At 40.6% G+C, this 17,332-nt stretch overlaps 1 protein-coding gene across 1 annotated transcript in view; it reads left to right on the forward strand.

Moving 5' to 3' along the window:
* The window catches only part of BIN3 (bridging integrator 3), an 86,863-nt gene that overhangs the window by 38,663 nt on the left and 30,868 nt on the right, over positions 1–17,332 (forward strand). The window contains exons 3-6 of the mRNA XM_015817963.1: positions 239–279; positions 4,653–4,714; positions 9,585–9,721; positions 11,937–11,977. Coding sequence (XP_015673449.1) covers positions 239–279; positions 4,653–4,714; positions 9,585–9,721; positions 11,937–11,977 — 281 coding nt within the window. The remainder of the gene's footprint in view (positions 1–238; positions 280–4,652; positions 4,715–9,584; positions 9,722–11,936; positions 11,978–17,332) is intronic.

Raw genomic sequence — 17,332 nt, forward strand, 5'->3', positions numbered from 1 at the left:
GAATTCTGGGAGTTGAAGTCCATGAGTCATGAAGTGGCCAAAGTTTCCCTCATGCTGGCTCAGGAATTCTGGGAGTTGAAGTCCACGAGTCATGAAGGGCCAAGGTTGCCTATCCCTGGCCTAGCTTGTTCTTTCAGTTGGGAAAAAAAAATCCTGAGTGCATTGAGTAGATTTTTTTTTTTTTTGATAATTGCAGCCCTGGATGTTTAGCTGATTTGGATTTTTTTTCCTCTCACAGGTTGAGAGAGATTTTGAACGGGAATATGGAAAGCTTCAACAGTAAGTATTCTTAGCCATTTCATTTGGGTGGGTGTTCTTTCCTGGCTCTTTTCTCCTTAACGTTGCTTTCTTCCTTCCATTTATGTTTCTTTTCAGACTGACAGGCTCTCATAGCAGTTTGCAGAATAATAAGAAATTGCCTGTAATCCAAAAAGACATGATACCAGAAGAAAGGAAACAAGATAACTTAAGCACCAGTTCTTAATGTTTATTGTTCCTATAAAGGCTAGGTAGGATGGAAATGGGGCTACACAGAGAGAAACCTAGATGACACCTTCACCTCCAGAGTTGATGATCTTCTCACCAACAATTGTTGGTTTGTTTGTTTTATTTAATTAGCTACAGGACTTGTGTGGCCGCCTATCTCATACATTGACTCCAGGCAGTTCACAAATCCATAAAACATGGTTAAAAACAAAAGTACCCTTCCTCCAGGCACCAGACCAAGCCTCCTCACAGCTCAGCCACCATTTTAGCCCAATACTTGGGGGAAGAGCCAGGTATTTACAGCCTTCTGGAAGACTAAAAAGATAGAGGTGTTGCTATACTTATTAGTCCCTAAGACGATTTTGCAAAGTACAACATTTCTGCCTTTAATGTCTGTGTCGCTGCTGCTGCTGCTATGATGGGTCTATGACAATTCTCCATGGCCAACTTGCCACGGCGAACTCGCCATGGCCAACTTGCCACGGCCAACTCGCCATGGCCAACTCGCCACGGCCAACTCACCATGGCCAACTTGCCATGGCCAACTCGCCACGGCCAACTCGCCATGGCCAACTCGCCATGGCCAACTTGCCACGGCCAACTCGCCATGGCCAACTTGCTACGGCCAACTCACCCTGGCCAACTTGCCACGGCCAACTCACCCTGGCCAACTTGCCACGGCCAACTTGCTATGGCCAACTTGCCACGGCCAACTCACCATGGCCAACTCGCCATGGCCAACTTGCCACGGCCAACTCACCATGGCCAACTCGCCACGGCCAACTCGCCATGGCCAACTCACCATGGCCAACTCGCCACGGCCAACTCGCCACGGCCAACTCACCATGGCCAACTCACCATGGCCAACTTGCCACGGCCAACTCGCTGTGAAACAAGAGTTAAACTAATGTCAAATGAATAGTGAATAATTAAAGAAAGGATGCAAAAGGAGGGACAGAATGAAATGTGAATGGTATGATGTCAGCAGTCTCCAAGATGCGAAGAACATAAATACCCCTTCTTTCGTCTGTTCTCACCTTATCGGCCAGTTTTCCAGCAGTCCGAAGAGAAAAGCTCTAGGAATTCTCTTATTTCTTGATTGTTTGACAAAGTTCCTGCTCCTGGTTTGGTTGGACGGGAACTGTGTGACAGATTCTCTCCTAAGAGGAAGTTTGAGCAACTTCTTTAACTCCTCACTTGGAAAATACTAACGTTTGTTTTACACGCAAGGAGAATGTAGAGAGGTCTCCCAGATCCACGTTGGTTTAATTTAATTAGTTAATTACACACTAATTAATTCATCTGTTTAATTACATGGTGAACATGCAACGAATCCTTTTAGACAATGGGTAGAAATGAACAGAAACCCCGTGTCTTGGCATGAGATGGCAGTTGAGAGTTGCACAGAAAAACATATTTTTGTTAAAACGATACAGTAATGATAGAAACTGCAACCAATTAGATCATATGCACTTATTTATATGTTCACCTCCTGCATACTGAATTCCATTTGTGCCTGATTTCTGTTCTGTAAGCTACTGGGAGTATCCTTGGGAACAAGCATTTTGTCTTGCTGCTTTTTCAGTAGTATAGGTGGTCCTCAACTTACAGCCAGTTGCTTAGCGACCTTTCAAAGTTACAATGGGGGGGGGGGAAGGTATTTACAACCTGGATTCAAAGTTCTGATGGTCCTGCTTCCACCACCACCACATTTATGGCTGTTTGCAGCATCACATGACTGTGTTTTTACAACAGATTAGCTGAAAACCAGCATTTACTTCCATTTTGTTTTGTTTTGTTGCAAAACTGGTCCTTCGTAAAGCGGGGTTTTGCTTAGCAACAAAAATTCTGGTCCCATTTATTGAGGACTTCCTGTAATACAAAATTCTGCGCTGGCTTCCAGTAGGCTTCCAAATGCAAGGTGTTGGTTTTGACCTATAAAGTTCTATACGTCAAAGGATGCTCGTAAGCACGTCTTCTCCAGTTTGACATGCTGGCTAACCTGTCCATACTGCTTGGGAGGAGATGCTTCAGGAAAATCCCGCAGTTCAGGAACTGGAGGAGGCATCAGCCCCAAAGCAGGGATTCTCTGTGGTTCTAGGCCTTTGCAATGTTGCTCCCATTTTGCATGGTTTTACTCTTTTTAACATTGTAAGTCACCTCGTGGTGACCTGGTCGGCAAACAAATTTAATAAATGATAGATAGATAGATAGATAGATAGATGGATGGATGGATGGATGGATGGATGGATGGATGGATGGATGGATGGATGGATGATAGGTAGACAAGATAGACAAGAAAGACAGACAAGATAGATAGATAGATAGATAGATAGATAGATAGATAGATAGATAGATAGATAGATAGATAGATAGATAGATAGACAAGAAAGACAGACAAGATAGATAGATAGATAGATAGATAGATAGATAGATAGATAGATAGATAGATAGATAGATAGACAAGAAAGACAGACAAGATAGATAGATAGATAGATAGATAGATAGATAGATAGATAGATAGATAGATAGATAGATAGATAGACAAGATAGACAAAAAAGACAGACAAGATAGATAGGTAGGTAGACAAGATAGACAAGAAAGACAGACAAGATAGATAGATAGATAGATAGATAGATAGATAGATAGATAGATAGATAGATAGATAGATAGATAGATAGATAGATAGATAGATAGATAGATAGATAGATAGATAGATAGGTTAGGTAGGTAGATAGATAGATAGACAAGAAAGACAGACAAGATAGATAGATAGATAGATAGATAGATAGATAGATAGATAGATAGATAGATAGATAGATAGATAGATAGACAAGATAGACAAAAAAGACAGACAAGATAGATAGGTAGGTAGACAAGATAGACAAGAAAGACAGACAAGATAGATAGATAGATAGATAGATAGATAGATAGATAGATAGATAGGTTAGGTAGGTAGATAGGTAGGTAGGTAGGTAGGTAGGTAGACAGACAGACAGACAGACAGACAAGATAGACAAAAAAGACAGACAAGATAGGTAGATAGGTAGACAAGATAGACAAAGACAGACAAGATAGAGGATGGATGGATGGATGGATGGATGATAGATAGATAGATAGATAGATAGATAGATGATAGATAGATAGATAGATAGATAGATAGATAGATAGATAGATAGATAGATAGATAGATAGATAGATAGATAGATAGATAGATTAGATAGATAGATTAGATAGGCAGGCAGGCAGGCAGACAGATCAAACTTCCCCACCTTAGACGTATGTCAAAATGTATTGAAAATATGGCTTTTCTAACTGACCTTTGGAAACCAGTATCTATAGTTTGCTTTTTACAGTTGACAGTGGAGAAGTTTTCAGTTTTACTGATACGTTTAGAATTAGTATGATGCTTAGGGTTTTTTCCATTATTTTTAGATTTGTAGGCCACCTCCAGATACGTAATTGTGGAGATTGAAATACTATAAATTGAAAAGCAAAGAATCAAGTAAGCAGGGCCAAGATAAAGCCTGAACTGATTTACATTAACATAATTACTCCCCAGGTATGCAGTACGCTCCCTCTTCTGTCACATTAAGTCTTACAGTTGCTTTGGGAGTTGTGCGTGATTCTTTGTCAAGCATGTACCAAATAAATCTGCAGAAGCAGGGTATCCGCAGGGAGATCAAAAGACTGCCTGTTTTTACCGTAGTTCTTTGCATGTGCAATTTGTGTTAAAAAGGAACAAAGGATACAGCTATGCAATCACGGTCACCATCTGTGCATATACCTCTTCAGAGAAGTAGCCCTTTTGATCCAAGTGTGTTAGCCCTGCTGGGCTAAGTGCATGTAGCAGTTCAGTCCTCCCTGACAAAATGGACGGAAAAGTTAGAAAAAGCAGAATTCTTGCTTACTAATACTTCCACATCTGATGATCTCCAACGGTTCTCCCTAATCATGTTGGCCATGGAACATACATTCCCTATGTTTGTCCTCTTTTGGTCTTCTCCGTTGGCTCCTACAGATCACAAGCCCAAATCCAGCAACTGTCTTCTCACTTCTCCTCTGTTCCTCCTTTCTTGTCATTTGCAGTTTGTTTTGTGCAGAAAGAGAGAGAGAGAGCTTTAATTATATGCATTTTAAAACAAAACTATTTTTCTATTTTTAGGTTGGAAGATCAAACTAAGAAGCTACAAAAAGATATGAAGAAAAGCACAGATGCAGACCTAGGTATGTAAATCTGCTGCACTAAGTGGGATTTGAGCCAATTTTGATTTTTTTTCTCCTAGGCCCTTGTTCTGAAGTGCATATTTAGTCACAGTTCATTAAGCCTCTGTTGAGTTTTTTCACTGACCAAAAGTCCCCTTTTATTTTTATTTTTTTAAAAAGTCTTAAATTATATTTTACAAACAGATTAGCCCAAAGGAACAGCAAATACTTTCCAACAGCCTGTAAAAGAAGAATTATCCAGAGAATTCCTGATTAAGGCTGGATTTAACTTGGTTTGGACACTGTGATAAGCGTAGGAAGCAGCGAGTAAACTGGCAGCCATTTCTTTTGTTTGTTCTTTTACTACTGACACAGCTGTTTGCTTCTGAGATTTTGGAGAGGAACATCTGGACTCCAGGTGTTGATTTTCTTCTGCCCTTTTGTCCTTTTTTGTGTTGTATTCTGTGGCATTTCCAGTAGGAACCCTGTTGCATGCAATCCCGTCCCATCAAACATGGCGTCTAAGCAAAGTGAAAAGGAGAGAAATGCAAATAAAGAGCTAATTAAGGGCCCTAATGATGGAAATAGCTCAGGAACTTTTTACAACTCTTAAAGTCGACAATAGGTATTTTGCTGTAGCTGGAGATTGTAGGAAACCCCCCCAAAATTATACTCGTATGTTCCTCTGATCCTAAAAAGTCCTCGGTCTTCTTTGTTCTGGCATTATTTTGAAGATAAAATTAATGCATTACCAGGGCGAAAGCCAGCCAAGAACGAAATGAAATGAAATGAAATGAAAAGGCCAGAATGAGGGGGAAATGCACATTTTTCTCCTAGAGGGGAAAAAAAAACAACAGGTTTTTGTCATCAGTGAAACCATAAATGTCTTCCCTAAATGAGAAAGTGAGAAACAGTTTTAAACTTTTGGGATAGTTCCCTGTTTGCTTCCTAATAAAGGATAATAAAAGGATAAAAACATTTAAATAAATTCAGTTTTCTTTGGTTTTCTTGAAAACCCAAAAGCTTACGAGTCTGATTGTTTATGTAATTTTCTGCACAGCAGAATTTGAACTTCTTTCTGGTTCTGAGTTGCAGTTGTAGTAATTCTACTAACCACAGAGCAACCATCTGCACCATCCTGGCTTTAAACATGAAAAACTGGTTCTCTGCTTTTCCTCATAAATGGAGGTAGCAGTAGCCCCCAAATTAGGAAGGATTTTTTTTCTTTCCCTTATTTCCTTCCTTCCTTCCTTCCTTCCTTCCTTCCTTCCTTCCTTTATTCCTTCCCTCCCTCCCTCCCTCCCTCCCTTGCAGAGAATCCCTTTTCCTTCTTTTCAAGGGGCATTGATAATGGATCAGGCCCCAAAGGATTTGTGGGCAGATGCTTCCCCCAGCCTACTCCTTCAGCTCCGAAGCATCATCACAAGTTTACCTATTTTACGACCTCAAAGCCACACCTTATTTTGCATTTAAAGAGGTACCATCCTGCTCTCTGGAGCTGGGGCAACCATCTTCTGTTGGGTTTCCAGAAACTGGAAATCCTCAAATCTGATCGAAAGGGGTTAGACGACAAATGCATCCAAGCCCCTCCTCCCTTATAAATAATTGAGAGATGTACCAATGTAAGCTGCTCATCTGCCTGTCATGGTTCCGACAAGATCGGAACATCTGCTAACATCGGATGTTCTTGCCTTGACGCTGCCTTTGCCAGAGCCGAGAATTGTGACAGAGACTCCATTCTGTTGTCTCTTCCGTACTCTTTCTACTAGTGTCATCCATTTCCTAAAGTCATCATTGATGGAAGATTGATCATTTGATAGAACATAGAATAATGGAGTTGGAAAGACCGTGGAGGTCTTCTGGTCCAACCTTCTGCTCAAGCAGGAGGCCCTCTACCATTTCAGATAAATGGTTGTCCAGTCTCTTTTTTGAAAGCCTCCAGTGATGGAGCATCCACAACCTCTGAAGGCAAAGCTATTCCATTAGTTCACTGTCAGGAAATTTCTCCTTAGTTTTAGGTTGCTTTCTCTGCTTGGTTAGTTTCCAACCATTGTTTCCTGTCTCGCCTTTTGGTGCTTTGGAAAATGATTTGACCCCCCTCGTCTTTGTAGGGTCACCGTTGGTTCAAATCTCTTGCTCCTGCTTCTCTCAGCAAATAAGTAGCGGTAGCCCTTGTTCAGCAGCATTGCTACATGAATCTGAGAAATAAATCCCTTAATTTCTGAAGGGTCTATCTCAAAATGACTGCAGGTCACAAAATATTATCCATTGAAGGCAAAGTAGTGAGAGTCCTCCCAGCCATCCCTTCTATCCCCCTGAGAATGTTCTCCCTATCACAGTGATGGCGAACCTTTTAGAGACCGAGTGCCCAAACTGCAACCCCAAACCCACTTATGCATCGCCGAGTGCCGGGTAGGTGTGGCCAATTGGGTGGGTGTGGCCGATTGGATGGGCGTGGCTGCGGTGGTAACGGCAGACTGGGTAGGACTAAAAAGTTCAATCAATCAGTTCCAATTTTGCAAGATCTTTTTTTTCTCCGCGAGAAGTTGAAATTGACTGATTGAACCTCTTTTTTTTTTTTGTACACGGTGGCGGAGGCCTAAAGCGAAAAGGTTTTATAAAACCCAGCTGAAGGCCTAGGACTGGGGCGACAGTGCGCGTGCCCACAGAGAGGGCTCTGAGTGCCGCCTCTGGTACCCGTGCCATAGGTTCGCCACCACTGCCCTATCACTTCATCCTACATCCCCCCCCCTTTTTTTTTCTGGATAGGTGGATACATCTGTACACAAAACACTGTGTTATAGCGAACTTTTACATTTGTTTCTTGGAACGTCAATAGAGCTAAATCAAGCTCAACAGTGGATTGGGACAGAGGTCTTGCATACCGACATCCCATTAATTTTAAGACATAAAACCTATCTTTAAAAAGTCTGAAGGGGCAGGAACCCAAGGGCACCCAGAAAGATGCACGAGTACACATTTATGCCATAGCACCCGTGAGATTTGAACCCATATTCTGTTAAAATTCATTGGTGCTCCTCGGTCCAAGCCTGGTTCTGGGAAAGGATGCTCCTGTGCTTTGATTCTGAGACCGTCCCCAGGACCAAAATGTTCTAAAATGTGGTTATAACACCTTAGTAGCCTAATGTTTTCCCGTATATAAATCTCAACTGCATTCGTTGGGGTTTACACCTTGCTAACTTTGCTTTGCCTTTATTATCTTGTCACAGCTGCCAGAGGATTTGATTTTTTTTTATTATTATTATTTTTTGTAAAACTACCGAAAGCTGCGAAAGCTTAATCGGTTGCGATTTGTTAGGTTTGAAAGCGCTGTGGTGAGACCAAGCAGCCCTTAACAGCGGCTGGGAAAATGCTGCCTGTGTTTGTCTAGCCACTTCTGTGTCTGCTTTAAAAGGAGCCTCAACTCGTGCACTTTGATAAATGGTGCATGTAAATAGTGTGGACTTGATTACACATGAGTGTTTATCCCGATGTTTACACAAATTCATTAATAGCTCTTCTTCCAAACCACCAGTTAGCGTTCCTGGATGTTTTCCCATTAGCATTTTATGCACTCTGGAGTGTGTCTCCTCTTTTATGTTTCAGCTTATTGTGTAGACGGGAGACAATGAATGAATTCCTGAAAAGCTGGATTATGAATCACTTGACCTATCACCAGATGAACTGAAGAAGCTAGCTTAAGAAAAGTAAAAATTGCTTTCCAGGCATTAGGCCGGCTGGCTCTGGGCAAAGAATAATTTTCAGACCCTTATTTTTACATTAGGAAAATGGAAGTATAATGGACTGACTGTGAGGGTGAATGGATACTTCACTTTTTACGAGGAAAAGGGCTGCGTGGGCATGTCTACCTCGCTCTAGGTAGAGCCTTATACGAATAACAATAAAATAATGGATACAATGCCAGTTAACGCAGAACTGTATTTTAGCCTGATGGGAAACGGTTACCATGAATCTGGGGCTCAGACTCTTTCTCTACTTCCTATACCAGCGGTTCTCAACCTATGGGTCGCGACCCCATTTGGGGTCGATCGACCATTTCACGGGGGTCGCCAAGCAAGGCTGTCCACCATTTTTTTTGTCCGCCATTTTTTTTCCCTTTTCCGGCGGGTGCCTTACCTCCCATGGGCTGGGCCAGCTGGTGGTCGGCCTGCCCCGTCTCTGCCGCTTGCCAGCTACGCCTCGGCCGGCGCAGGGGGCGGAACTACGCATGCGTGGCGCTCCCGGGCAGGGAAAGTCTTCGACTTACGACCGGTTGGGTAGTCCTCGACTTACGACCGGTTTAGTCCTTGACTTACGATCGGTTTAGTCCTCGACTTATGACCGGTTTAGTCCTCGACTTACGACCGGTTGGGGGTCGCGGCATTAAAAAGGTTGAGAACCACTGTTCTATACTAAGGTTTGCCAGGTCTGAGTTTCAAAAATGAGACCGCCAGTAGATGGCAGCGAGAAGACACTATGCTAACTCTTTGCTGCCCCCTGGCAGTAGTGCTGATTTTTGTAATCATGATCTCATAATATTTTTTGATGGAACTGTAGGATGATACAGTATTTAGAACCACAGGAAACACAGTTAACACGGAGCTGGGAAATACGTTTTTCCTGACAGGTGGAGTTATGGATCTCTGCCATCTTCCTTCCTCTTGTTCTCTTTAGAATGGACTAAGCCAGGGGTATAGGCAACCTTGGCTCTTTTATGACTCGTGGACTTCAACTCCCAGAATTCCTGAGCCAGCCATGCTGGACTAAGCCAATACAGCTCTGTGTTAACTGTGTTTCCTGCCTACCCAAAAAAATCCCCCATACCTGTTGCCTATCTCTTAATAGCATCGACCCTTCATTAATTTCTCTCTGAATTCTATCCCAAATATAGCCATGTCAAAGTCTGCTGTAAAAATCTCGTCTGATCTCTTGGCCAATCCTCTCTGTGAACAAGACCCTAAATTCCTTGAAATGGTGATGGCTCTGGACACCGCAATGAAAAGAATGGATTCTTTTAACCAAGAGAAGGTAAATTGTGCCCTGGATATATTCCTAAGGAGGGAAGGAAAAGTTCTCCAACTTCGACATCCTTAATTGTGAAGTTTTCCTTGATCTCTCCACAGTTCTTGTCAAGATTGTATTACTGACTTTATATTAGAAGATGTGTAAAGGGGTACAAATATTCATGACTGGTATTGTACAGTACCAGCAACTACACCAGAGCAGAGCTGTGTACGTATCTCTCAGGATTTTAAAAATCACTTAAAGTTATTACGGAGTGAAATTTGAAATAATGACAAAGAACAAAATAGGCAATTAATACTTAACAATTTGAGATTTAGAATAGTAATTGCCATAGAACAGTAATTCTCAATCTGTGCTTCTCGGGCTGGAGTTTGCAGCCAGGTGAATTTGCACAATTATTACATGTAAATCAGAACTTCCTGAATTTAATAGAGTTGAAATAATTATTTTGGCTTATCTCTTGTGGGTGGCACAAGCTATATGAGTCCAACTTCTGTCGGTGTTCACTGAGTTTGGTTGTTTTCTTGCACTGCTGATGTTATCTAGCCTGGTATTGAAATATCTGCAAGAAAACAATCAAACTCAGAGAGTAGTAGCAATGGTTCAACCCTGAACTTCATATGTTCTCTGTTGTTGATATTCAACTTTTGTCTTGTGTGCTTACTCATAACGGCTTGCTTGTTTTTTAAAATAAATTCATTAAAGGCTTTAAAAACAATGATAAAAACTAATACTAATGTAAAGTAAGAAGAAGAAGAAAGATCAAAGAGAAAGCTAAAAGCACAAGAAAGAAAGAAAAAGAGAAGAGCAAGAGAAAAAAATTCAAACAAGTGGCTTCCGATCTTCTTTATAGCAACTACCGGTATATAAGTATAAATATACCCCTTACTCTAACCTTGCAACGGGACTCTCTTCTTTCTAGTATCTATCAAATCCATAAATCATTGAGTTAATTTTGTTCTGTTTTACACAAAATGTACATAAAAGGTTTCCAGTCAGCAATAAATATAGATATTGTACTTTCTCTAATCAATGAAGTCTCAGCCAATTCCATCATTTTCACCAACCATTCCGCAATTGTAGATGTTGCTATATCTTTCCATCTTTGTGCACACAATACTTTCACAGCAGTTATCGTATACAAAAACAAAGTTCCACAACTCTTTTCCCCCAACTATTTGTCCATCATTCTGGCTCTTTATATTTTGGACTAATTTAAGATGTTATGTTATATTATGAAACACATTTTCGTAATAACAATCTCATATTATGAGCACCAAATATAATGAACACTGACAGAACTGGAGCAAGAGTAGATCCATTAAGAACCGAGAGAGAAACACCAGCATATTTAGAGGAACCTTTACATGTAGCTAAATTGTTTTTGTAAAAATCCCAACAACTAAAAGAAGCAAACTTCTGGTGAAGATTTAATACGCTCAGTAGCCACAGAATATTTAATTTAGCTAAAAATGAAAACATGGAAAGGGCAACCGAAGTGGAAAAGAATATACTTGGAAAACATGGAGTTGGGCATGAAGTTCCCTTGGTTCAAATCAGTGTTTCTCAACCTTGGCGACTTGAAGATGTCTGGACTTCAAATGATCTCCCTTGTTGGTTCTTGAGAATATTTCTTCTTTTTGTTCTTCTTCTTTTTTTTTTTTTTAAGAAATTTTATTTATTTTTTTCATCATAAAAAACAATCATAAGTAAACACAATAACCAATCAAAAACCCCCCCACCCCCCCACCCCGGACTTCCCAAACCTAATCCCAGGATAATATTCATATAAAAGTAAACAAATACTAATATCTCTAACTCCACAAAGTATCTTAATCTACAAGAAAAGATAGAAAGAGTAAACAAGCTTAAAAAAAATCTAGAAACCTAAATTATATTCTATCACTCTGTGTTTCTTTTGAATATAAACAATCCATCTTCTCCATATTGATAAAAATTGTTCGTTCGAATGGTTCTTCAAATAAGCCGAAATCTTTGCCATTTCAGCAAGATACGAAACTTTCAATCTCCAGTCTCCCATCGTGGGCAGAATTGGGCTCTTCCAATTTTGGGCTATCAACAATCGGGCAGCAGATAAACAATAAAGCATCAAATTTGTTTCTCTTGCATCTAAATCTTGTACAATACCTAAAAGAAACAACTGTGGAAGGAAAATAATCCTTTTTAAAAAAAGATTTTCTTTTTGTTCTTCTAACAGGTGAATCAAATCCAAAAAACAGTCATTGAACCTCTGAAAAAGTAAGTAGTGATGTTTCCATATAAGCAACAATCTTTTGCAATCTTTACAAATGAACATGATTTAACGAGAAACATGCTTTCCCTCAAGGCTTATTGGGTGAAACCTACAGCTTGTGAAATTCTGCAAATCCCAACTTGTGTTTAGAAAAACAACAAACCTGGAATTTCTAGCCTTCATTTTAGAGACACTATGCAAGCAAAATAGAATAAAAAATTAGGAGTAAGTGTACATAAAAAGAAAAAAAAAACACCAGCAAGATATTACAACTCTTTTGCTCATTTGCTGATAGATTAAAACTTCTTCCCTTATTATTTATTTAGCACATGGCATACAATGTCAGAGAAATTTGCACAGGCTAGACACACAATGCAGTCCTGACAGCCGAAATTGCTAGTTCATTTTGTTTGGCGCTTGCGTGCCTAACCTTGGTGCACCACAGAGGGCGAACTACATTTACACCAGTTAACTGGTGGCGTTTGGGTTGGGCTGCTCCGCTGGTCTTGCCTCGACTCGTTTTTTAATATCTCGTGTGTAGCCAGGTCCAGTCCCGGCTTCTGCTCTCCGCACACATGAATGTAGCTAGATTTTCTTCCCACCAAAGTGGTACCCATTTATCTACTTGCAGTATTGCCCGCTTTCGAACTGCTGGGTGAGCAGGAGCTATGGATCGAGTGACAGGAGCTCACTCTGTCTCACAGAGCCGGACTCAAACCGCCAGAGTGCAGATCATTTCTGCTGGCAGTTCCAGTGTCAATAAGTCACCGCATCCCCTAACTCAGAGGTAGGCCACCATGGCTCTTTTATGACTCGTGGACTTCAACTCCCAGAATTCCTGAGCCAGCCATGCTGAGGGGAAAGGGAGAGGTTTCCAAGCTGAGCCATGCTGGCTCAGGAATTCTGGGAGTTGAAGTCCACAAGTCATAAAGCGGCCTAGGCCTAGGCCAGAGGTAGGCAACCTTGGCTCTTTTATGACTCGTGGACTTCAACTCCCAGAATTCCTGAGCCAGCCATGCTGAGGGGAAAGGGAGAGGTTTCCAAGCTGAGCCATGCTGGCTCAGGAATTCTGGGAGTTGAAGTCCACAAGTCATAAAAGAGCCCAGGTTGCCTACCCCTGCCCTAACCTATTCCAAAAAGGTATTCAATGTAACGTTTTCTAAATGAAAGATGTAGTCGGCTTCATTTAATGAAAGTACATTTTTGTTAAAGGATTGAGTAAGTTTGAACAGATTTTGAAACTCGGTACACAGTTCATTCCCCTGCAAGCTATCCAAAGATATTTTATTATTTGTCAGGCTTAAAATGAAATCAGTCATTCAATCTCTATCTGCATGAAGTTCTTGGGTAGATGGTCCCATCTTTGGGGCCGGAGGTTGGGCAATCTAATTGCAATAAATTTATCAGCTTCCTGTTAGGAACAGCAGCCTTCTTCCTGAAACTGAAAAAAAAAAGTAAAAATATTCTGTTTAAAAGTGCATTTCAGCTAGGATATATTCAGATATGTAGGGTTTTTGTTTAATTACTGCAAGCCTGTGAGTTCCATGTTTTTTTTAATGCCATTAGCATTTGCTTGAGCTATAGGCAAGCATCCGAGGTTCTTTATAGAGAACTTCTATTACTACAATCAAATGATTGCAGAATTTTTTAGATTCGCTTTTTTTATTACAAGGAAGTTGGGTGAGCGAGAACAAAATGACTTTAATAAGACAGTGAGTGAGGCAAATTGCTCAGTAACACCTTTTGTTTCACTTGACATTTTTTTCCTGCCTCTAAATTAAACTAACATAGTCTAAGCAGTTAGGCTTATTGCCTGTTAGGAATGGATCAGGAGCAAGGTGGTTGAAGCTGGTCTGGAATTTTGTAGGGGTTTGTTTTTGTATCTTCCTCCTCCTCCTCCTTCTCCTCCAACCTCTGGGTTGAAACCATAGGCAGGTTTAGAAGCTTGCTAAACAGAATTTACAGAAAGCTCCAGCGTTCACAAGGGGACTTGTATCTAGCTTCTTGTCTTCTTCTTTGACTCTCTGGTGGTCTTCCTCAAGCTGATGTCCTTCAAATATGATGGGATTGCAATTTCTAGGTAACACAATCATGGTGGGTTAGGAATTTGGAGACCATCTTGTCCCCAGCCCCATATTTTAATGTGCTGTCAGTTTGAATATTTGATTCATATGGGAAGGCATTAAAACCAAACAGGTTTAAGCAGGCTGCATAAGTTGTAACGTAGAAAAATTGAGTACCGAATATGTATTTTTATTTGGGGTTTTAGAGTAAAGGGAAACTCTGTCTACATTTGCCCAAATCTGGAAAGGCAGGTACAAATGAAAAGGAATGGTTTGTAAAGCACATCTGGATGAGGAAACTGTAGCTTGCTGAGAACCATCCTGCAGATATAGCCAAGGTTCCTGGTGATCTCTGATCTAGGAAACATTTTTAGCTGGTTGTGTGAAAAGATAAGAGCCTGTAAGATCTCTGAAGGGACACTTATAAAGCTTCCTATGGCTTTCTTTATTGATTAGGACGTATGATTGCTCACTGAAAGTAATTTCTGATTAAGAAAAAGACATCACACACACCCCAAAAACAACAGCCCCCACTGTAAACGGACTGCATAGGAAACACATATATTATATTTTTGTAACATCTGTCTTCTGTTTAAAATCGGCACATTTTGTCTCTCTGCCCATACATATCCTCCATGTGCGGATACAGTAAAGAATTACAGCATGCGCCTATGAGAGGTAAATTCTAACTGGATGCGCTAATTGCTGAGTTTTATTGCGATGGGCCACCTAGCCAGAATGGCTAGCCACTTCCCTGCCCTGGTTTTGTGGGAGGTCTATAAATCCTAGAAGTTCTCAAATCTGAAACCTAATTCCCTTTGTTTATCTCCAGAGTCTGTCTTCCTTCCTTCCTTCCTTCCTTCCTTCCTTCCTTCCTTCCTTCCTTCCTTCCTTCCTTCTCCCTCCCTCCCTCCCTCCCTCCTTCCTTCTTTCCTTCATATCTTTGGTGATTTTTCCTCTTTCAATTCTCATGTTCAGCTCCCTCCAGTCCCCCACATTCTATCCAAAATTAAGAGATTACAGAGTCATAAAAAGGGAGAATTCTCGTGTTTCTCTTTGCTTTGTGATCTTGCGTGGCGGGGGGGGGGGGGCAGACAGGACGGCCACGTGTTTGCATTTGAGTTGACTGCTTGTTGCATCAATGGATCAGGAAAGAGGAGGGGGGGAGGCTAAAGAGTGTAGTCATCTCAGCACCCATTTTGAAAAAAAAGCTGCCAAGCTATTTATCTGTAGTTCTTCCACCCAACACCAGATAGGTCAGAAATGAATGAGAATGACCTTTTTTTCCCCCCTCTTTGTTTTGTTTTGGTTTTTTTTTAAATTAGGCATTGCTTTCCCCAAAGGAGCTTCTCCTCCCGAGCCTCACCCAGGCTTCCCGTGGCCAAGACAGGATTTTTAATTCCAACAGCTGCATTTCATTATTCCCCTTCAGTGGTGGTCCATAGAATTTATTAGGGTTTTTTTTTTTAAAGATCAATGCAATTTGGGCCATTATCATTAGTGGCAATGCAGCCTAACCAGAATCATATGCCAGAATCAGATTCTCTCTGCTCTGGTGCAGCACTCAAAGCTCCAGGAGGTACTTGACCCGTCTGGAGAGCCACACGGCTTTTGCTGAAAAGCCACAACAGTTGACTGGCAGGCCCAGCTTCTCTAACCGTGATCAGAGACCGTTCTTACTCATTTAAGTTTTTAAATGAGAATGTTCTCTTCTCCGCCCTGTAGGCTGAGCAAAAGAGAGCTGAGGGAGGTTGAAAATTGTCCCAGCTGATTCGGTCTACTTGAATCTAAAGTCAGCTACATGTTGGTTCATGCCAGGGCTCCTCAAACGTGGCCCCTTTAAGACTTGTGGACTTCAACTCCCAGAATTCCCCAGCCAGCATGGCTGGCTGGGGAATTCTGGGAGTTGAAGTCCACAAGTCTTAAAGGGGCCACGTTTGAGGAGCCCTGGTTTATACTGCAACTTTCAGCCCCTCCATTCTCCCAAGATGGATAGTGCGGCCACCAGGTTTACAAGTGAGCCACCCTCTGATCCTGTGGACAGCAAATTACCTACAGGTGGTCCCCGACTTACAACAGCTCATTTAGTGACTGTTAATGTCACTGAAAAAGGTAACTTAACGATTGTTTTTCACACTTCGCCTTTTGACAAGCAAACTCCACGGGGAAGCCAGATTCTCTACAGTGATTCATTTAACAATTGTTTGTAAAAAGGGGCAAAACTCGCTTAACAATTGTCTCGCTTAGCAACACAAATTTTGGGCTCAGTTGCGGCCAGTGCAGCCTTCTCTGTGGCCTCACAAAGAATTCCAAGAGGTGAAGTTTAACAAATTTGAACTGCCAAGTTGGAGGCTGTTGTGTAATCTTCTTGCTGTGCTTGCCTTTGCTAGAAATCTTGAGCCTGTCTATTAAAATACAAGCCTCCTTTTTCCTTGGACTCCCTCAGAAGCTATCCCTTTTCCATTCTGCTACCTTTTTCTTTTTAAAAAAAATATGTTTATTGATTTTTAACATACACCTTAATATTTGGCAAACATCGTGTTGTCTGGGTTAATGTTTAGAAAACAATGACAATTAATTTCTATAATTCTATAGTCCATATCATAGCTTTACTTGATTTCCTCTTCTTTCAGTAATATTTTCCTTTGCCAACCTTAAACTAATACAATTCTTATTTAAATAAACGACAATTAAATAGAAACATTTTTCTCATGTTTCTGCAAATAATATCCACCTCAGTATAAAGCTTCTTCTCATTGATCCTCTCGATTGCCTCATCATAACTCCTGTTTACATTCTTATTTAAATTTGTTTTCTCCACCATATTCAAAACATTCTTACTGGTTAAGATTTTCTCAAAATTAGTTAATACTTAAGTATTTAAATCTTTTTTCTCATACAGGCCATCCCATTTTGACATTTCTCATATTTTTTTAAAAAAAAGAAAGGCAAAAAGAAGAAAGAAAGAAAAAAAACTTTGTCCAGTTCAAACTGTCAGTGGAAAGATCCTTGCTATAAAAGAATAATAATAATAATAATAATAATAATAGTAGTAGTAGTAGTAGTAGTAGTAATAATATTAACAATAATAATAATAATAATAATAATAATAATAATAATAATAATAATAATAATAATAATAATAATAATAAAGTTGGAAGGGACCTTGGAGGTCATCTAGTCCAACCCCCTGCTCAGGCAGGAAACCCTATACCATTTCAGACAAATGGCTGTCCAGTCTCTTCTTAAAAACTTCCAGTGTTGGAGCATTCACCACTTNCATGAGGGAAACTTTGG

The sequence above is a fragment of the Protobothrops mucrosquamatus genome, unplaced genomic scaffold, assembly GCF_001527695.2.
Source record: "Protobothrops mucrosquamatus isolate PMUCROS unplaced genomic scaffold, P.Mucros_1.0 scaffold659, whole genome shotgun sequence".
NCBI lineage: Eukaryota > Metazoa > Chordata > Lepidosauria > Squamata > Viperidae > Protobothrops > Protobothrops mucrosquamatus.